This window comes from Sardina pilchardus, chromosome 4 (genome assembly GCF_963854185.1).
Source record: "Sardina pilchardus chromosome 4, fSarPil1.1, whole genome shotgun sequence".
NCBI classification, from domain to species: Eukaryota; Metazoa; Chordata; class Actinopteri; order Clupeiformes; family Clupeidae; genus Sardina; species Sardina pilchardus.
In genome coordinates, this window is record NC_084997.1 from 4,183,108 (window position 1) to 4,205,335 (window position 22,228).

Here is a 22,228-nt window from a genome sequence, read left to right on the forward strand (position 1 = left end):
GTGGTGGATCCTACACGTCCTGCCCCTGAAGGAATACACCTGGCCTGGACTGACCGACTCCTCACTGCGAGTTGGGCTGCAATTGAGCTTTTGGCTATTTTTTAAACTTTGGCTACACAGTGTCTCTCTCCCTCCCATCCTGTTCACCGATCGCTGAGATTGCCGTGTTAGTCGGTTGACTATTGTCTGGGAGATCGAGGCTTTGTGCCGTGTCTGCCTGCGCTGCTGCGCGTCCACTACAGTAGGTTATAGGCTACTCAGCCACAGGCTGTGTAGACTACAGTACATGGGTGGATTTCTTTACACCGCGGAGGAACTTCGACAGCACTCTTCCTCCATAGCTACGTACCTCTATTGCCACTTCTTCCATCGATGAAGATGTGCTCCACCTTTGCAAGGCTTCAGGGATGCTTCGGAGGAAGCGCTACAAGCACAGAGCCAGCTACCATCCATCGAGCAACGGAGGATGCCATCCCGACTCTGCAGTCTCGATGCGGGCGGCTCTCCTGTTGGCCACTCTGCACTCCGGAAGAAAGTCCTCCATGAACACCTCATCACTTTCCCCTCGGGGATCAATGAATTATCTATCTATCTATTTGTCTATCTACTATGGACTGTGCCTGTTGCCGCTTCTGCTGCTGCCACTGCTGTTCCCGACGCTGCCACCACTGACTCCGGTGAGGAGGTTTCTCACAACCGGGTAAACCTAGCTGTGGCTCATTGCAAGACCGCCATGAGCATGACTCTTCTCCGGTTAAATTTGCTGTTTTAAATGCTCGCTCTATTTCAAACTAAGCATTTATTCTCAATGACCGAATTTACCTCCCACCATCTACTTTTTTATTTATCACTGAGTCTTGGCTCTGCAGTGATGACATTATTGCACTTGGTGACCTTTGCCGTCCTCAATCAATGCAGCTTCGCCTAGGCTCTGCTCGTGGTGGTGGGCTAATTACAGTGTTTAGGAACAGTTTCAAATGTAGAATTGTAGCCTACCTACTGATCTTTTTTTCTACTTTTGAACTACAGCTGTTTAAGATGAACGCATCTGTAGGCTACTTTGTGCCTTAGTTTTTTAGGCCTACCGTCCACCAAAAATGAAAGTGCACCCTAAACTATGTTTTTTTGAGCTGTTGATTGAAATTACTCATAAGTGGTGACCTACTCTATTACCAGGGTTAATATTGACAAAAATCGTGTTTCCCGAGAAAAGTAACATTTCGTATGATTTTGTAGGCTATTGGAGATATAGCTCTCCGTGCCTTCTACAGGTTGAAACATTCCATGGCATTTGGTCCAAAAATTGGAATGCTGACGTAGTCCTGCACTTCTCGTCCAACTCTAAGGCTGCATTTAGACTACAGATCGGATATGCTCAATTCCGATTTTGTGCTCATATCCGATTTTTTTGATTGCATGTTTACATCTACTTTCGCCAGTGACCCAAATCCGATCATGTGTATTTACATTTGCCAGACACTTGAAATGGCCCGCATGCGCATGGGGGAGAACCAGCACAATCGTAACACTTTTTTTATTTTCTCAGTTCAAACTAGCTTTACACAAAGACGATAGCCTTGAGAGCAGTGAAACTTGACCAGAACAGAGTCATACATCTCTACTCCATGAAAGTTGAAACAGAATGTAACAAATATGTTGCAGTTTGTTAATAACTTAACTTAACAGTGACATGTAGCCTACCTTTGTTCCAACCTACGCAGCCATTAAAAAGTGCGGTAGGCTACAGTTGTAACAGTATAGCGTCATGGTTGTAACAGTGCTAAAATCGTGAATCCTATAACATATTTTAGCACAAAACACTGCTGGCTTAAACAAAGAACATCTGTTTTCATATATAATCAACAAAAAAAGGTCCAAATGTATGACTGTTAAAAGCTAGTTGTATGAGTGATTAGCCATTGCAAACCACGGTATTATGCTAGCTCACAATAACCTTTAAATAGGCTTATTTTGGTCCTGTCGACTTGATATAACCTGTTAATATAGTTGATGAACTGCTTATTTCTTACATGTCTGAAGCAATTGGTCCAACACTGATATTTGAAGTTGCTGTGTTAACTTTCATTGGGTGTGATCGCGGCACATAAAAATAATCCATAACTCGCAATCATAATTGCTCGCAAGATGCGCGATAAAATCAGTTAATTTTGCCAGTGACGGGTGTTACAACTAACTCTTTTACTGTCTATGCAACTAACCCGCACAGGTCTAGGTCATGTTTTTTATTTTCATTTAATTGCATTTGCTGTGACTATATAAATCAAATGGCACTCATGTTAACTTGAAACAGATCGAGGGACTGACGAAATGAACGACATGTGATTGAAGTCTACATTCAAATTTCACGAAGCAAAGTTTAACAAACAGAACTGCAGTTGCAGTTTTAAAAAATAGGCTAATAGCCTACAAATCGCGATGCTTGAATTTGGCACTTTTTTGCTTAATATCTCTGGTTGGCTGGCGGAACGTAGTAGACCTAAGCATTGGGGGGGACAAGAATGAGTTCCGTTGCGCGCGCAATTTTTTTATATTAATAAATAAAGGGGGCGAATTATAAGTCACATAAGAGATAAACAAAACCTATTGCTGAAGTTTTAATGGCCCTCTGTAAGATGCCGCTTTGAAAATATGTATTTCAGTCTTTTTCTTAACCTATTTGGAACTGGGCAAAACATCTGCATAGGCTGTTCAGAACACATTTCTTCCCTGAAAACGCACACAGCTAGTCTGTAGGACAACTGACTCCCCCAATGCTTCCCTTTACGTGGTTGCATAAACGTTGCTTAAATGAAAATATGTTTCTTCTTCTTGACTTTTCATATGCCATCTAAGTAAATTTTATGTCAGCTGACAGATGGATGCGCGTTTTGGGCACAATGAATGGGTTTGCCCTTAGTTTAAATGGAGACGCAGGGAGAGCGCGCTGTGGCTATTGTTACCTGTATGCAGCCAGCTCAACAAAGTAACGTGGTTAGAAGATTCCTGTATGCTGCATTGCCGTGACCATTTCCTTGTGGATTTTTCTCATTGGAATACAGCTAACGAACACGAAAGCTGAGATTGCCTTGCGCATCAGTGTTGGAACGATACTCAACAAACTGTGAGATAAACATTGTTTTTCGTGTCTTGGAGATCTCGTTGTTGTTTTTGACTGTCGGCTTCTTATGTTTATTGTTTGGACGTATGGACACTGAACTTTGAGGGGGTGTTTGTTTGTGCATTATGAAGCTTTGTGTTAATTAGTATTTGTCGGGCCTTCACCTCAGCGCTTAAGTTGCGCGCTAGGTGGCCACGAACGAACTCATTGCTTAATTTGTGACAAAATACAGTGAGTAGCCTATTCATCTTTCATTTGTGTTTTTTCATTTGTTAGATAATATTGCATGTTTGACGTAGTTTGTAAACAGGCATTCTGCCCGTTTATCTTAAGTCAACCGAGGCCTTCGGTTGCTCATATCCGCCCGTAACCTTATGTGCGTCGTGACAGTGTGTAGATTATAATAAGGGGCAAATTGTTACACATTTAATTTTAAAAGCATAGCCTATAATAGGATGAATAAAGTGTATGGACTTGCTAAATCCAGGTAACCAGATAATTAGGCTATGTGCCACGTCCGATTTCGCAAGTGATAAGCCTACATTTAAAAGCGACAGCCATAAGACTATATTTAGGCTATCGTAGACTACTGTATTCACCCACAATAGGCTATCCTCTTAACTACTTCGAAAAGAATGAAAGAAGACCGTACACTAAATATTTGGACTGAGAGAGGAGCCTACATTAGCTTTCAGACACTCAAGGTGAGGAAGTGCTCCATGCTGCATTATTGAGACGGGCTTCGTTTCGGGAAACATTCTTAAAACACAATGTAAAAGACCTCCGATGCGCAGCGATAGCTATAGTTATGGGGCCGTAACTCAGGAGGATATAATTGAGCTAAGTAATCAACAACATCTGTACTTTGCAGCGTTTTTTTTTCGGGAGGGGGTCCAACATTGGGGGTGTTGACCCCCGCGGTTCCTACGCGCCTGGGTTGTAGGCTATTTACAGTAGACCATTCATATTTGGATGGCTATAGGCCTACGATTGTAGATAATTAGGTAGGCTACAAATGTTTTATTCTCAATACATGGTCTACGGAAACGTAATAGTCTATCAAAGTATCAAATAGGGCAACTTTTAACACGCTCCGAGTCCGCCAGCGCGCCCACTTGGAATTGTAACCTAACGTCACCAGGCACAAAATTGTCACAGATTAATGACGTGTGGGACGCATTGCACTGGAATATCCGATTTGTCTGTTTAGACTGTATACACATGCACACAAATCCGATCCATATCTGATTTAAAACCACATACGAAAGGGGCCTGTATCCGATCTGAGGAGATCGGAATTCATGTGTTTTTTTTCTGTTTACACTGTCGTGGCACAGATCGGATACGTGCCACATGAGAGCAAAAAATCGGATTTGGGTCACTTCAAACTGGCAGTGTAAACGCAGCCTAAGTCACCGGGTCGTTACAAATTCGGAAAGAAACGCCCCAACACCTGCTGCCCTGATTACCCCGCGTACACACTGGCCCAATCCCAATGTCAGCCCTAAAGACTAAGAACTAAAGACTCACAGACTTAATTGATCTCAGGTGCTAAGTGAGTGAGTGTGTGAGGCCACATAGGCTCAGATAGGTATTTGGGATTGGGACAGCACTTCACGAGATCACATGTACCTTGGCGATGTTTACTAACAAAGACGTTGCTAACATTTGCACCATGCACGTGTGTCGTGCGTGCTGTTGTTTACCTTCATTTCCGGATTTTTCTATGATCTCCGCGGTAAACGTCACAACACTTTGAATTGTGGGTAATTCCCTTAGGTTAAGTCTGCACCGATGCAGACTCACGGAAAGGGCTCGGTAAGTCTGTACTCAAACCCTCCCGCCCGTTGTAATTCGACATTGGGACAGCCCTAAACCCTTACGAATTTCGCGAGAACGCGCACCAAAGTCCGTGAGTTCGTGAGTCCGGACATTGGGATTGGGCCACTGTCTCCGTCCGTCAACGGATCACGGAGGTTGGATCTGCCGTATGTGTATTTGCATACACGTGATCTGATTGGCTGACGGATCCGTCGCTGCCTGAAAAGTTGAACATTTCTCAACTTTCTTGACGGAGGCAACGGAGCTGAAGCGACGGACGGACCCACAATGCATTTCGAGTCTGCCCCATGCAAAGTGAATGAGATCCGTTGACGGACGGAGACAGTGTGAATGCAGGGTTAGCCTGTGATAAGCCATGTCTGCAGCATTCCCAGATTGACACGAAATCACCATGGTTGATTGGCTGCAGCAGGGCTGCACTCCCTTCCAAATTTTGAAAGCCTTTTTCAGAAAGTGAAGTGGGTGAAGTTATGGGGTGCAGTTACACTATAAAGCAACACTAAAGAGTTTTTTGTAACTTAAAATAATGTTTCCAAAATCATTTCAGCGGTTGATCAACTCGTAACAGGGTGAATGGCACTTCTACTTTCACTTGGCGGCCCTCTATCGGCTATAACCGTACTATGTAACTTTACGAGGTGGGGAAGTGTATCTGTAGTTCGATGAAATGAGACATCAGAAACTGCAAATTTGACTTGCTTCGATGTCGCAATAGCCTACATCATACTTTCATAAAATCATGCAACATATTCTACATTGTCTGTTATTTGCTGGATAAACAAATAGTGTGTGTGCGAGGAAAAATGCTTTAGTGTTGCTTGTCTCTTCTCAAGTTAGAAAGTGAAATAAGACAAACTAATCATGAAACTTGCCGATTTTCTAGGCTGATATGACATGGAACTACACTCTCATTCTGGCGTAATAATCAAGGAAAGTTGTAAACGTACCATGGGTGGTGTGATATCATGCAGCACCTGAAAACAGACCCAAGCAGTAGTAGGCCTAAGGGGTATTCCATTAACCTCGCTAATAAAGGCGGCGCTTAACAAAAATAACCTGGCTTGAACTAGCGTCAACTTTTACTTGGGGCTTATGTTAGCTGCATCTTGGCCTCGTTTATTCAAACGAGGCTTAAATCAGCTTCATGTCTGCTCGTGCACGAGGTAGAAAAGTAGACTGAAACCGTAGATTGACGAAAAGAGGATATATGTCGTAAAATTAAGGCAAACTAGACGATTTCAGTTCGATTTACAAGCGCCATCTACAGGATTTTCATCGGAAGTGGAAAAAAATAGATAGTTGCCTACATAAAAGGATAATAACGAAATCGTAGGCTACTGTAAATCGCTAAACAGTAGCCTAATTATGATGGTTTGAATTGGGACTTTGTCTTCACTCTGAACAAAACGAGTGCATAAGTAGGCTATTTAAACTCAAAACAACTTTTGCATAGGCTATTCAACAATAAAGATAACCTACGTTTGTAGATAAAAAGGGTTCACTCTGAAATATTTTTTCGGTGGTCATAAAATAAATTAGTATATTGTCCTGGGAGTATTGGGAGAAAACCTAGCCTATTGTCCTCCATAAGCATAGGCTAGTTCTGCCAAAGTGTTTGTGAAATATAATGATCTGAAATGCAATATTGGCTTTCAATTTGTCATTTAATATTTAATTTGTGTAATACAGTTGATTTGATATCCATGAACTATAGGCCTAATCGATAGACTATATGAAGCGGTTTTAATTATTATAGCCTTTAAAAGGTTACAGAATTAGGCTATAGGCTGGCTTGCCTTGCATCATATAGCCCACTGACAGCCTGCCTACTGTCACTGAACAAGCTAGCCTACTGTACATGACCCTTTATCAATAGTGATATGACTTTCATTAAAGAGTATAACTAAACATGGCATTATTAATGTGTTTACATAGCCTATGTACATGCATCGCATGGGAACCGAACCCGAGAACACGCAAAACATAACTCAGCTGATATCCTGTCAAGCTGCGCATGACACCATGAGAGACTCACTTTAGGCAGAGTAGCATTGCTTATTAATAACAGTGGTGATCTACATGGTATAACCTTTTTTGACAAGGAATTTAGAATAAGTCAATTTGCGGATGATACATCATTGTTCTTGAGAGATAAATCTATGGTTGTTAAAGCCTTACAAATCATACAAATATTTTCTAGAGCATCAGGGTTATCTCTTAATATTAATAAATGCGAATTACTTCCTATTCATACTTGCACTGAATCGTCTATTGCTTCAATTAGAGTGGAACCTGAAGTTAAATATCTTGGAATAACAATATCGAAAAATAATATAAGAAGGGAACATATGAACATTTCCAATCGTATACCTGTTATGAAGAAATCTCTTAGTCGATGGTTAACAAGAGACTTGACTATCTTTGGTAGAGTAACTTTATCAAAAGCTGAGGGTATCTCTCAACTAATATACCCCTGTCATTCCCTTTTTGTCTCCTCTAGCAGTATTAAAAAAGCCAACTCTGTTATTTTCCGGTTTCTGTGGAAGAATAAAACACATTATCTTAAAAGATCACAGTTAGTTAAAGAGTATAAAGTAGGTGGTATCAGAGCTCCTGATTTTGAATCTATGGTTGGTACTCTGAAGGTTAAATGGATTAAAACTCTTTTGTCCCAACCAGATTCAATGTGGTATCATATACCAAGGTCTTTGTTAAAAAAAATAGGAGGGCTTGATTTTTTGTTGAAATGTGATTTTGATGTATATAAGTTGCCAGTGGAATTGTCAAATTTCTATAGACAGATTCTTTTGTTTTGGAGGATGATATTTACCCATAACTTTTCTCCTCATGGATCAACTTTATGGAATAATAGAGTAATCATAATAAATAGGAAGTCTCTTTTTAAGAAGGAATGGTTTGAAAAAGGCATTGTGTTTATAACGGACATATTGGATAGTAATGGGGAATTGCTGGATCATCTGTCCCTTAAAAATAAATATAATTTAAATTGCGCCCAGCATGAATATAATAAGATTTGCAAGGCAATCCCCATACCACTGCTTAAAATGATCCAAAATACTTTATGGTGTTCTAGTATTGAAACAGTTTTACCTGAACTGTTAATACATTTGACTCCCATTACAGATGGCAAATGTAATAACAGATTTATTGGCAATGTTTTAAAAAATAATTTGTTTCACCGCTTCAATAGAGCCTTATTTGTAGAAGCTGACAGTTCATCAGTATTGGAGAAGGCTTTTACTAAGTACATTAAATGGCCTGTCCCCCCCCAAGGTTAAAGAAACTCATTTTAAAATTATTAATAAAATATATCCAGTTGGCGACTTTCTTAAAAAAAGATTTAAATTTGAGGTTGAACTATGTAATTTTTGTAGCTTATCAGATGATACACTAGAACACATGTTTTTCTCTTGCCCTGCTTCCAGTATTTTTTGGATTAATGTTTACAATTGGATATCTGTGAAGATTCATGACCTTCCGCCTTTTATGTCCACTGATGTACTTTTCTGTAATGTAAACACTTCCTTTTTTGATTTAATTAACATCATTATTATTATGGGTAAATATCATATACATTGTTGTAAATGGAGAAATACAAAACCCTCCTTTGTGTGTTTCTTTAATGAGTTTAAAATGTTTCTATCATCACTCCAAAAAGTTAGAAATAAGGTAGCCATGAAAGTGTCTTCAGACATGTTAAAATTATTGCTATTGTGAATTACTATGGTCTATTTTATGTTATTTCTTTTATTATTATTTTTATTAGGCTATTAATTGTATAGCTTCACTAATTACTTCTGTATTGTTTCTTCCCCCTAGCGTCTTGTATAACTTGATTGTCCTTATGTCTTTATGATTTTGAGTTGTACAGTGCCTATAGAAAGTCATCATACCCTTTTGAAATAGTTACTTTTTTTTGTCTTACAGCCTGAAATCAAAACCCTAGTTATTACCTAGTGTGAAGCATGGTTGGGGCAACATTATGTTGTGGGGATGTTTCTCTTCAGCAGGGACTGGGCAATTGGTCAGGATAGAAGGGAAAATGGATGCTGCCAAGTACACCCAAATTCTTGAGGAAAACCTGGGTCCCTCTGCTAGACAGCTGAAGATGGGCAGGTCATTTGCCTTCCAACACGACAATGATCCTAAACATACTGCCAAAAGAACAAAGCAGTGGCTTAAGTATAGGATGGTGAATATCCTTGAGTGGCAAAGTCAGAGCCCTGACTTAAATCCTATAGAAAATCTGTGGATTGACTTAAAGAGAGCAGTCCATCGTCGTTCCTTACAGAATTGGACTGGATTTTAACAATTCTGCACGGAAGATTGGGCAAATATTCCCCAATCTAGGTGTGCAACGCTATAATAGACATATCCAAACAGATTGATGGCTGTAATGAAAGCAAAAGGAAGCTCTACAAATTATTAGGTCAGGGGTATGATGACTTTTCCAACCCTGTTATTCTAGTTTTTAATTTTTTATTAATTTTCAGAACGGTTGACTTTTTTTTCATTATTTTGATGTTGTACAGCTAAATTTGTAAACAAAACTGGAAAAGATTGTTTTTAAAATGGGTTTTGATTTCAGGCTGTAAGACAAAAAAAGTAACTATTTCAAAAGGGTATGATGACTTTCTATAGGCACTGTATGTTGAAATTTCATTAATATAAAAAAAAAAAAAAAAAAAAAAAACTTTAGGCAGAGTCGCAAGATTCCTTTGACCACACACAGATCAAGTTCAAACAATGTAAGTTGCATAATTTTCAGAAATTCTTTGAAACTAGCGAATAGGTAGCCTTAATCAAAGCTTGCAACAGAACAGTCGGAAAAAAGTTTCTCCTTCTATTTTTTAAGTTGTAGGCTAGGCTACAGGTGACGAAAGCACCGGAAAGCACAGGTTGACGGAACCAACGGTTTGGGACTCGTTTTCCGACTGGTGTTTTTTTTTGCAACACAGATTAATTTAGCTCGGCAGTTAGCCTGCCACCGACCAGGTTAGTTCAGAAGCATATGTTACCCCAGCAACTCAGCTGAGATTCCTGTTAGCGGGAGCCGGGAGTAATGGAACCGAACTAGCGAGGCTTATCAAAGTTAGCCGCGATTTACGGTTAGCGGGCTTGATGGAATACCCCCTTAGTGTGTGATATCACGAGAGAGTAGAGTGGGGATTGTCAAATGCATTGCTGCCTGCGGGGAGCACAAAACCAATGTGTTTTTTGTTGTTGTTTTAAAATATATATATTTTCATGTGTCAACTTTCACAATTTTAATCCAACATATGCTAAGGCTGAGGTTTATTCAAGAAAGGCATTTTTTGCATGAAACATGAACAGCAACAGCAACAAGCTTTAAAGTTAAGAGTTTATTGAAAACATTGTTTCACAGCATATCTGAACCTTTCAGTTTTTTTTCAGCCTTAAGATTGCACAGAGAACATGACAGTTACTAAATAAAACAGCCAGTCACAAACCCAGACATTATTTACATTATTTACAAACAAAATGCAAACAATCTAAATAAGATTGTGGCAACTATCTAGACTTCACCATATTGAGATAATATTAACAGATAAATGGTGTGTTATTGACGGGCCACTCTGGAGGGTGGATGTGAATTCATTTTGAACAACCACCTGTGGATAATTGAAGTGAACATCTTCTTTAAAGTACTGTTGCCATGGAGACCAGCGTCAGTGCCTCAGGGTGGAGCTCAGAGAGCACCAAGTCTGTTCAAAGGCGAGCAGGAGTTCCACATGGCTGCTTGAACTGCCTCACTAAACCTCTTACTAGCACACAAGTCTGCCTATTATTAGTTGTTCAGATTTATAGCATGAAGATTCCACTAATACGGTACATCAGTGCATAAAAATGCTTCTAATGATGGCTACAATTCTACAGTATGAGCTAATGCTGAATCAAACACATCATCAAAGTACATGTTGATATCCTGCCATGCTAGATAGGCTATGTAAAAATATAACAAGTTGTACCTATAAACAAAACATAATTTCCCTTGATCGAATGGAATCTTTCTCCTGTAATTTACTGTCTGTCTAAGAGTTAATCAGTCAATCAATCCACTCCTTTGTGCTTTAGCAGCCTAGGTCTATCTTGTGTTTCAGTTTTACTCAGGGAAATACAAATACAAACTGATTTCATCTCATGTAATGTTACGCCGCCATTAGAGAAAGTGTAGAGTTGTCTTATACTGCCACCTAAAGGATACTTTATAGAAGAACACTGACTATGTCACCAGTTTAATGATTGCTTAACATTTGTGTAGTTAGAGTATTGTTTTTGATATAAGATAGAAGAGAAAACTAAAGGCTTGTTGTGCGGTCAAGATTTATGCCTTCATCGGCAGGTTGTTTTGACTTCTTAGTGGCCCTGAAACACTGGTAGGTCATGACTGCTGCTCCTAAAACACCAAGAATGGAGAAGGCAAAAAGAACATTTAGAGCCCTCGTAGCATCAGGAGCTGACACATCCATGCCCAGAAATTTGACCACTGCTGGCTTCACTGGAATGGCGGTGGTAGCAGGAGAGGTTGTCCCTATGAAAGTAGACAGGTGACAGATGTATCAACATCACACAATTGGTTTAAAGCTCTAAATGATTGCTAATTGTGCTTTGTTGGTGTCAGAGATCAATAAACTCTCACCTTCTGGCTCAGGAATGAGACACTCATGAGGACCCTGAGAGGGATCAGGGAATCCATTGCAGCGGACAATGCTGATGTAGCGCTTGGTGGACTGCTTTGGCACACGTGGAAGGTTGGGATCAGAGCGGTTAACATAGAAGAGGCCAAAGCGTTCCTCATAGCCCATAGACCACTCAAAGTTGTCCATCAGAGACCAGGCTGTGTAGCCACGCATGTCCACACCATCGATCAGGTAAGCTGAAAATGCATTTAGGCCCAGAATTGTGACTAGGAAGTTACAGGTGTCAATATTCTATTAGAATTGAAGGAGGTCCGATTTGTTGAATTGGTAAATAGTTTGTTTAATTGAATAAACTGCACCTTTCAAGGCCTCGTTGATGTAAGTTTCATAGTAGTAGCTTCTGTGTATATCATTGAGATCTACCGGGCCTTTTTCTGAGATGCCGTTCTCTGTGACGTATACTGGAGGGTTCCCATACTCTTCTTTGATGAATCTCAGGAGGTTTCTGAAGCCGTGAGGAGAAATCCTCAACCAGGCAGAGCCAGATTCTATCCAGGTCCAATCAGAAATTGCTGCTGTCCCTCTAGACAAATACAAAGTTAACACGGGGATGTGAAGCAAGCACATGGAATGTGAATGGCACATGGAATTTATGAATTGGGGAATTTTTCATTGGTGACTCATTACGTACCTGTCAGCGTCGTAGTTCTGCTGATTTTGAAAGTCTGCCATGAAGGCCAAGACAGATGTATAGTGGTTTAGTCCAAAATAGTCATGGGTGCCATTGATCCTTTGTATTTGTGCGGGTGTAAACTCTGGAAGTCTTGGAGAGAATAAGATGAGGGTGTTACATGACTATCATATTGTTTTAGGTCATATCATACTGTTTCATGTTCTCCAGGGTATCACAATATACACTTGCCTTCACGTCAAACCAATCGATCAATCTTAAGCCAACAAGAACATCACTCAATCAGCCACAATACTGTATATCATCTATTGACCTCACCTTGATTTGGGATAGCCCCCTGCGAGGCTCCTCTCTTTAACAACATCCTTCATCATCTCACTGTAGTCGCCTTTGAAAATTGGGTGAGCAAACCATCCCAGGAAGAACTAATATAAGATGAATGGGGAAAAACAAATATGTGGTCAGTAAAAGGGTTAGAAAGTCCATATTTGTCTATTCTACGGATAAGATGAATGAACATGCAATCAGATGCCTGTTTGCCCTCCTAAAATAAAGGGTGGGTTTTCTTACTTGGACGTAACGGCTGGCTGCATATATATCCTCTTGCTTGGCTGGGTCTCGAGGGTATGCCCAGTCAGAATTGAGTGTTATGGAGATCACGCCCCCTTGCTTGGCACGGAAGTTATCATTGTACATATGCCAGGCCTCAGCATGGGCCTTGATTATGTTGTGAGCAGTATTGTAAGGCCCTACGTCTGGTTTGTTAACACCTATGGAAAAAGTTTGTGTGAAAAGCTGACTAATCCATTCGAGTCCATATACTATAAGAAAAGACAGCATCACCACTCTAAGGAAGAGGAAGTCCTTAGAGAGAATTTCAAACTTGATTAAACAATATCTCCAAACATTAATATTTACATTTATCAGTGTAATTGGTCTAAATAAGATATGCAAATGTACCTGGTGCAAAGTTACCATAACCATATCCTAAATTAGCCACAATGTATGGCTCGTTAAAAGTGATCCAGAATTTCACTTTGGGTCCAATGCGAGTAAACATGAGTTGTGCGTAGTCCCTGAACCAATCAACACTCTTCTCATTCTCCCAACCGCCCTGGTCCTGCAGAGCCTGGGGAAGATCCCAGTGGTACAGGGTCACCTGAAAAACAGATGAGAAGTAGCATAAATATTAACACACATGGTCTGAGAATGTTTTACAGAACAACCAAACATAATTATCTGCCACAAAGGAAATCTGACATTTCCATTATGAATTACAGTTTTTTACAATCACTTTGCTACTATTTTCAGAACCTTGATGTCATTTTTCACATCTCTAGACACAAAACTCACAACCAATGATCAAAATGCACATTTAAAAACTCTAACCCTTTTCTCAATTACTTGGATACAATACACATACAACTTAGATCATTTGTTCATTCAACAAAAACCACCTGTTCAATAGGATACAACTTAACATCAAAGTACTACTATTTAAAAAGGCAATTCACACATTACATTTCAAATGAGTGTCTATTCATTTTCTTACAATGATCTAACTATCAATTGATACAACTGCACAAAATGATAAGTAACTTGCATTACTCTTAATGCATAGTTGTATGGAAACAGACAAACAATCTTCCATGTTTACTGCCAAAAATGAAAGAATGAAATTAAAATGTCAAGATACTGAAACGAGATTCACTGTCACCAAGCGTGGAGCTTGAACCAATTAGACAATATCCATGGTTGTAGCCTAATATCTTATATCTTTATATAAAACAAAACTTTTTTGTTTATATATTTCATATTTTCATCAGGATGTCTTTTCTTTTCTATTCCATAGTAGTTATTTTTACTTTAATTCAAATAAACCTACAGTATGTTGTGATTGTACTGTAGTGTTTTGCATCAATATATTACAAACTTGTGACTGTGTCTGTAGTATTCTCTCTACTACTGCATGACTTTTACAGAGATGTGCTTACTGTACTGTACATGTAGTACCATAATGAAAACTGTATCACCTATTTTGTTCTACAATATCTAATGATTGTACGAACAATGACACAATAAAACTATCAGTTGCTTGTGTGCGGGTGATCTATAGTTTCAGTGGTATTTCACAGTAAATTTGTTTTTTGAACCAACAATTGTGCAAGTGCAAGATTTCTTTGAAGATGTGAATGCACAATACAATGTTTTGCACATTAGACAGCCTGTGTTACAAGTAATAACCGTTTTGAGTTTTGAAAAATGACATCAAGGTTCTGAAAATAGTAGCAAAGTGATTGTAAAAAACTGTAAAGCAACACTTTTGTGATAAAATGTTTTACATCTGTTTGTTGTGTCTTGTCAAATGTTTCATTATAACTCAAGATTAAGTCATCTTTGTCCCAACCTGAGGCTGGATGTTAGCAGCCAGCAGCGCATCAATCAGACGATGATAGAAGTTGAGCCCAGCCTCGTTAATTTTTCCAGTGGTGCCATCGGGCAGGACTCTGGGCCACGATATGGAGAGGCGATAATGGCCCACTTTTAAACTCTTGACCATAGATACATCCTCCATGAATTTGTTGTAGTTGTTGCAAGCAATGTCTCCATTGTCATCATTTCCAATCTTTCCAGCAGTATGAGAAAACTTGTCCCATATGCTGTAACCTTTTCCATCTTCTCTCCAGCCCCCTTCAACCTGAAAAGAATTTTAAAGGGTAAGCCTTTGATTTCAGTATTTTTCAAGTGCAGTAGCAGAAAGGGACATGAATGTGTACTAATGTGAACATCTTATTAAAAGCAGAGGACATATAGCCTAAAAATCTAGACGCCCCTTGCGGCAGCAAATCTAATTTAGCTGCCGTGTCAGTCTAGCAACGCTCCGTAGAGCTTGGGGGCTGGGCTTTGGAGAATCTCCGGACCAATCACATCGCATAGAGTCGGTGGGCGGGCTTAACATAATGGTGACTGACATGCGACCAGAAGTTGCGATGGTTACGCATCCTGCTACTTGAAAACAAGAAGATGATTCGTTTAGCGTTTTCCTATTGCGTGGAGAGGGAATTTGAAAGACGCCGGTTTATCCCGCCCCTCCGATTGAGCCCTGCCTATACGTTGAGTTCTCAGACCCTACATCTTGATGTGGGTCTGGCTGGTCAGGCTAGATGACATATGCTTTCAAGAAGAATTGTAAAATGTATTCCATTCTCAAGAAACAGGATAAATTCATTGTAGGTGCAAAACATTCATATTAATCAAAAACCTCAGGGAGGGCAATTATCTAAATCAAAATTAAATAGCAAAAGTGCCCCCCCCCCCCTTACAGTGGCAACTTTAGCTCTTTAGAAACATCTCCGACTGATAGCAACTTGTAGTGTGACAGTGTGAACTTCATCTTAAGGTTATGCATTTTAGATCTTTAGAATTGGGATGATACAGGCCAAGTCCGTAACCCTTGTGTATATGCATCAATGAACCTTCTGAGTTGCATGTCTACATTTCAATATTACGCAATGTGCCTTGAGGTGTTACAATGAATGTGGATGCATTCTTATAATTGCTTTTAACCCTCAACGACAACAGATGTATAATTATCAGGAGGACAAATGAAGCAAAACAATCAAATCAGTGGTTAAACCATAGGAAACAAACCCATTCAATCATTTTGCATAAATTTACCTGGTAAGAAGATGTGGCTGTGCTCCATGCAAAATCATCTCGAAAATTCCCATACAACATTTTCTCCACTTCGGTTTCGGGGAATCCATTTTCCTTAATTATCTTGTGGTAGTAGTGAGCAGATCGCTTTGGTGTTCTGGGGCGGAGAGGGTGTGTGAAGGAAACGTGATGAAGTCCATATCCAATTGTATAGCCATTTACCCACTCAAAGGAGTCCATGAGGTTATACACTGTGTATCCCTTCACCTTCACCCCATCCAGATTTTGAGCTTAAGGGGAAATATAACAGATATAACTTGATGTCAAGCGTTATTGACAATGGGCAAACACTTAATATACAATGATATGCAATGCAAGTGGTCATAAAATAAATATAGCAGTACCTTTCAGAACTTCATCAATGTGCAGTTTGAAAAAGAACACTCTATCAGTATCATCGACTGTAAATCCAGGAAGAGTAGGCGCTCCATTCTCTGTGATGTATATATCTGGATCTCCATATTCCTCTTTGATCCAGTTGAGAAGTCTTCTGAGGCCCCATGCCACAGCTCTTTGCCCTTGGACAGGAGTGGTCGGAGAATTTGGCTCGTCCTCTAAGGCAACGTCTTGATCAGTGTCGTATGATGCAGGAGCGAGTGCTGTAGTCGAATATCGTGCGACCTTTGTGGTGTAGGAGTTAATGCAAAAGACATCAGACGTGCCTTGAATGTAAGCCTTCTCCTGGTCAGTGAAAGTTGGCAGTCTGGACTGCATAAGTCCCTGAAGCTGACTCTTGTTGCTAACTTGCCATTGCATGGCATCAGGGTAGTCGCCATTTTTGAAGATGGGGTGGGCAAACCAGCCCAGCTGGAACTGGAGGGCTCGGTCAGCAGCAGTCACCTGTCGAGGGTCGTTGGGATCTTTTGGCTCAATCCAATCTGCGTTGAGGCTGATGGACACCAGTCCTCCTTGAAGTGATCTGTAATTGTCATCATAGTTGTGATATACTTTTGCATGAGCTTTGAGGAGATTGTGTGCAATTCTGTAAGGGGCGTGTCCTGGATCTTTAGAATTGGGAGGATACAGGCCAAGTCCGTAACCAAACCAAGCAATGGTATAAGGTTGGTTGAATGTGATCCAGAACTTGACTCTGTTGCCAAAGGTGGAAAAGCAGAAGTCACAAAAGTCATTGAAGATGTCTTCCATGCCGATGTTACCCCATCCACCAGTGTCCTGTAGAGCCTGAGGAAGGTCCCAGTGGTAGAGAGTCACTATTGGGGTGATGTTATTGGCAATTAGACCATCGATCAGTTTATTATAATAATCTACTCCCTTCTGATTCACAGTAGGTCCACGGCCACTGGGAAATATTCTTGACCAGGACAAGGAAAATCTGTAGGTCTTCACTCCTAGAGCTCTTAGCATGTAGAGATCCTCTTCCACCTTATTGTAACTGTCACATGCCACATCGCCAGTTACAGCGGATGGGATGTTCCCAGGCTTGTGAGTGAATGTGTCCCACACACTTGGTCCTTTTCCATCTGTGTTCCACGCACCTTCAATCTGATAGGCTGAGGAGGAGACACCCCACTGGAATCCTTCAGGGAATGTTCCATAGTGATAAATCTTCCTCTGAAAGTTGGTCTGATGTGAAAACTTCTCCCAAACAACTTTGGATTTAGACGGAACTTCAGATGCTGGTAAAGGAATCTTACTAGTTTGGGGTTGTTGGAAAGTAACCTGATCTGAAAGTTTCGCCATCCCACTTGTGAAGCCATTATTTTTTATTACTTCAGAGTAGAAGTAGGCAGATTCCTTTGGGGTCCTAGGCCGATTTAGGTTTTCAAAAGTTACATAGTGTAATCCATATCTCTCACTGTAACCTTGAGGACCTTCAAATCCATCCATTAATGACTGAACAGTGAATTTTTGTATGTCAACTCCATCTGTTATAGCTGTTACATGAAAAGAAACCCATTATTTATTCAGATAATTAAGTAATAGTATTTATAAAATAATAATAACTAATCATTATATTTATTTTATTGAGCCACAAATACCAATTAAAAACAAGTTACCTTTCAGTGCCTCATTGATGTAGTCTCGCAGAAATCCTACACGTTGGGCGTCATTGAGCACATCTCCACTGTAAGCTGTTGGCATCCCAGTTCCAGTGATGTGAATTGGCACTTTGGTAGTTGATGTGTATTGCGCTGAGATGTACTTGAGCAGACGGTGAAGTCCCCAAGGTACTACCTGAACCCAGCTAGACTCTGTAGTTGGCCAGCTGGGGTCAACGTGAGACTGGAAGTCTCCAACACCATGAGGTCCTGGAACACACTGTCCGCTACTCCCATTTACTAGACGGGTGGTGTAGTGGTTCAGCCCAAAGAAATCTGCTGTTCCTTTGATCCGCTGTTTCTCAGCGTCTGTGAACACGGGAAGGTTTGCTACCACATTGGGCTGACACTCCTGCTTTTTCTTTTCAATCTGAGCCTTGAACTTTGCTGGATAGTCTCCATCCACAAATATGGGGTGTGCAAACCAGCCCAGCATGAAGTCCAAGTAGCGTTCAGCTGCCTGGATGTCTGCCTGATTGTCGGCAATCGCAGGCTCAGCCCAGTCTGAGTACAGAGCTATGCCTACTCTCCCACCCTGCTGAGTCCGGTAGTTATCATTGTAGACATGCCAGGCCTCAGCATGGGACTTCAGTATGTTATGGGTCACCTGAGAGGTCAAGAGTCAATGTTTTGTTATTGTTTTGGTGTGCAGCTTACATACAGTAGTTGAAAGAACTGGAAACAGCCGAAGATCAAATTATGCCATATTACTACAAGTCATTTTGGTTTGATTTGATTTGATTTGGACCTCTGTGTCATGCAAGAAGCAATGGCTGTTAAATGTTGAGGTTTTACCTGATAGGATGATATTATTGGGTCCGTGACTCCCGGTGCATGCTGACCAGTGCCATAACCAAAGTGGCTCACGACCCACGGACTGCTGAAGGTGTTCCAGGTCTTCACTCTGTCTCCAAATCTGGAGAAGCAGAAGTCTGCAAAGTCTTTAAAAGCCTCCACAATGGTGGGATTCGTCCAGCCTTCATTGTCTTGCAAGGCCTGAGGAAGGTCCCAGTGATAAAGGGTGACAACAGGCTCTATGTTTGACTGAAGGAGCGTGTTGATTAGCTTATCATAATAAAGGGCTCCTTTCTCTGACAGGCTCCCCCTGTGGCCAGTGGGGAAGATTCGGGCCCAAGATATGGAAAACTGAAAGGTGTTGGTGCCTAGACCTCTGAGCAGGTACACATCATAGTCCACCTTGTTGTAGCTGTCACAAGCCAGGTCAGCAGTCTGGTTATCAAACACATGACCCTGGTGTCCAAAACGGTCCCATATTGTTTCCCCCTTGCCATTTTCAGACCAGCCGCCCTCCACTTTGAAAGACTCACTGGAGACGGCCCACTGAAAGCCCTCAGGAAATGATCGAACCAGGAAGTTATCACGCTCAGATGGGGGCTGAGAGCTAAAATGCCGCCAGATGTCTTCATAATGAGACATCGATGCCTTGTTTACCTCTGAATGTGCACTCTTAGATTCTGTAGAACTAAGGAGAGAATACAGAATAATAAAACCGTAAGTGTGGTTCCAAAACAAATAAACAACAAAAAATTATGTTTATATACCTTATTGCAAAAAGTGTAGGTTTCTCCTGCCATGACTCACATATGAACTGAAGTAACATCCCATTCTTAATACATAGGGTTTTATATGACGTTGGTCCACTCTTTGTAGCTCTAACAGCTTCAACTTTTCTGGGAAGGCTTTCCACAAGGTTTAGGATTGTCTTTGTAGAAACTTTCAACCATTCTTACAGAACTTTGGGATGAATTAAAGCGGAGATTGAGAGCCAGTCTCCTTGTCCAACATCAGTGTGTGACTTCACAAATGTGACCATTTAAAGCGAAATCAGTCGCTTTGCGCACAACGTTATTTTGAGAAAATCAACAATAACAAACTTCCGGGTTAAAATGTTGAATTTCACGTTTTCGCATAATTCGACAGTGTACAGTCTACAGTTTCATATCGCGAACGCATATCACAGAAAAACATACATTTTGACTGTTAAAACCGACCACATTTGCGGTCATTCCCATTGTCCACGCGCCGCTTAAAGGAATACGCCACCCCAAAATGAAATTAAGCTAGTCTCGGTCAACTCCAGAGTTAGAACAGTGAAAAAAACCCGGTTAAAATCCGTCCGGGCATTCTCCAGCTTTGGGAGCAGCGATTTTAGCTTTAGCTTAGCACAGTTGCTGTAGACGAAGGGTGTTAGTTAGCACGTCCTCCAAAAAAACTGACCGAGATGTCTACATTTTTTTCTAAATATATCTTGGGAGCCGTGTGTTCAAAACGAGTACAAATCATAATGCAAAATCGAACGAGGCTATTACCTGGGCAGATCTTTACTTGGAACTATATTCAGCCTCATCGCCGGCGAAGCACCGCTAGATAGGCGCAAAGTTCTCACGTAGCACTTGAAAACTCCCAACTTCTAGATTAGACTGGAACTTCACGGGATGGGATTCAAGTGGTGCTGCGTGAGAAGTTTGCGCCTATCTAGCGGTGCTTCGCCGGCGATTCCTTTAAAAAGGTGATTTCTCCTCTTCTGGCATATCGTGACAGGAGAACTATGTCAACTTTGGATGTGGTTATCTTAGCGATAGTTTGTGTAATACCCTCGATATACATATCGTTGGAAAGTTTAGTTTATGGCCGTTCACGTGAGCACAATAACTTAATTTAGTACATTTTACCGAAACGCCTGGTTTTGCTTTGCAGAGTCACAAATGTGCTTCTGAAAGAATGGTCAAAAATGCCCATAAACACAGAGAGAAGAGTTCAAGCTGTTATAGCTGCAAAGGGTGGACCAATATTAAGCCCTATGGATTAAAGGAATAGTTCGGTATTTTACGCTTAAAGCCCGTTTACTGTATTGCCTAGCATGAAAACGAGTGTTAGACACCGAAATTTCGTCGATTGAGCCTGTTTGTGGAATTTGGCGGCTTTAGAATGGAGCTCTGGGGTGCGTTTCCCGATAACGATGGATAGACCAATTATGAGGGTTTTCTATGATTCATCTTAAGATCGATCGTTTGGTTTTTCCGACTGTTTCCCAAAGATGCTCGTAGCGTGAACGCGCGTGCACCGCTCTTAAGATGCTCTTAACTCATTCACTGCCATTGACGTCTTTAAACGTCAATTTAGACACATACGTTGACGTACAGATGGTACGGGTTGAGAATGCTCCTTTCTTTCCCGCACATCGGGACTCCCGAAGCATCGGGACTTTAATTAAAACTGCAACCGCAAGGGGGCAACATAAGACCGCCTTAATAAAATGAAGGTTCGGCTCATACCGGAAAACACAGAAAAACCCGAAGACACCGCGCTGGTGACAAGCGGAGAAAAGAGACATCACGCTCGGCATGTCAGATTGCAGTTTCAGAGTTTTTGAATGTTTTACAGCGTACCTCACAGCTGGCTCTCTCACTCGACGTAGCCTATAACTCAGTCAGTCCAGCAGAGATGCCAGAGCAACGTTTTGGTCAATGGAGAGGGAGAGAAATGCTCCGCATATCCGTCTCATTTAATCATTAAAATGAAGGTGATGACTGGCGAAATTATAATCAAACGACGTTTCAATAAACCATTGTTGAAATTAATGAAAATGGTTTTAGAAGCCTTCAATTCAACCTGAAAGACTCGATATAGCCTAGGCAACCTTAGATTAATTCATTAATTCATTACGGTTACAAGACCGCATTTCCGTGAATAGGCTATTATTGTCAAGGCGAAGACGAAAGAGATGGACAAGATGGACATTTAGGCTACATTTATGCTAGGAATACTTAGAAATGTGTAGGCCTATAGGCTATTTTAAAACGGAGGCATGTTCATTTTAACCGGCGACGCTGGGTAGCTTACCCAGCACTTTATCACAGATTTTGTCCCCACCACTTTTGACAACTGAAAATAAAATGTATTTAACATAAATATCTTTAATAGGCCTACATGCCTATCATGTCACTTTACTTATAACCGTAGGCTACATGCATGGAGAAGATCACGCATTTTGTAACATTGTAACAATGGATGGTCAGATATGCGATAGGGCAGTGAGTGTGATTCATTGTAACCATCGACTAGTAGGCCTAGCTCCGCAAAAGAAGTTTCTAGC

The 22,228-nt window shown here is 40.8% G+C and overlaps 1 protein-coding gene across 1 annotated transcript; it reads right to left on the reverse strand.

Annotated features, from left to right (window-relative positions):
- Positions 1-11,301: 11,301 nt before the first annotated feature.
- LOC134077966 (lactase/phlorizin hydrolase-like) lies at positions 11,302-19,548 on the reverse strand. The gene is made up of 12 exons (XM_062533600.1): positions 18,907-19,548; positions 18,070-18,718; positions 16,396-17,946; positions 16,013-16,281; positions 14,742-15,032; positions 13,295-13,493; positions 12,905-13,104; positions 12,653-12,759; positions 12,335-12,466; positions 12,003-12,226; positions 11,643-11,879; positions 11,302-11,534 (listed from the first exon to the last, which is right to left on the reverse strand). The coding sequence occupies exons 1-12, from the start codon at positions 19,546-19,548 to the stop codon at positions 11,302-11,304; spliced, it is 4,734 nt and encodes a 1,577-aa protein (XP_062389584.1).
- Positions 19,549-22,228: the final 2,680 nt, after the last annotated feature.

Excerpts from the sequence above, each read along its gene's own strand:
- LOC134077966 (XM_062533600.1), bottom strand. The coding sequence starts at position 19,548 with ATGTCTCATTATGAAGACATCTGGCGGCATTTTAGCTCTCAGCCCCCA. Across the intron at positions 13,105-13,294 it reads TTATGGTAACTTTGCACCAG|GTGTTAACAAACCAGACGTA; the intron begins GTACATTTGCAT and ends CTTTTTCCATAG. Across the intron at positions 12,467-12,652 it reads GGGGGCTATCCCAAATCAAG|ACTTCCAGAGTTTACACCCG; the intron begins GTGAGGTCAATA and ends ATTCTCTCCAAG.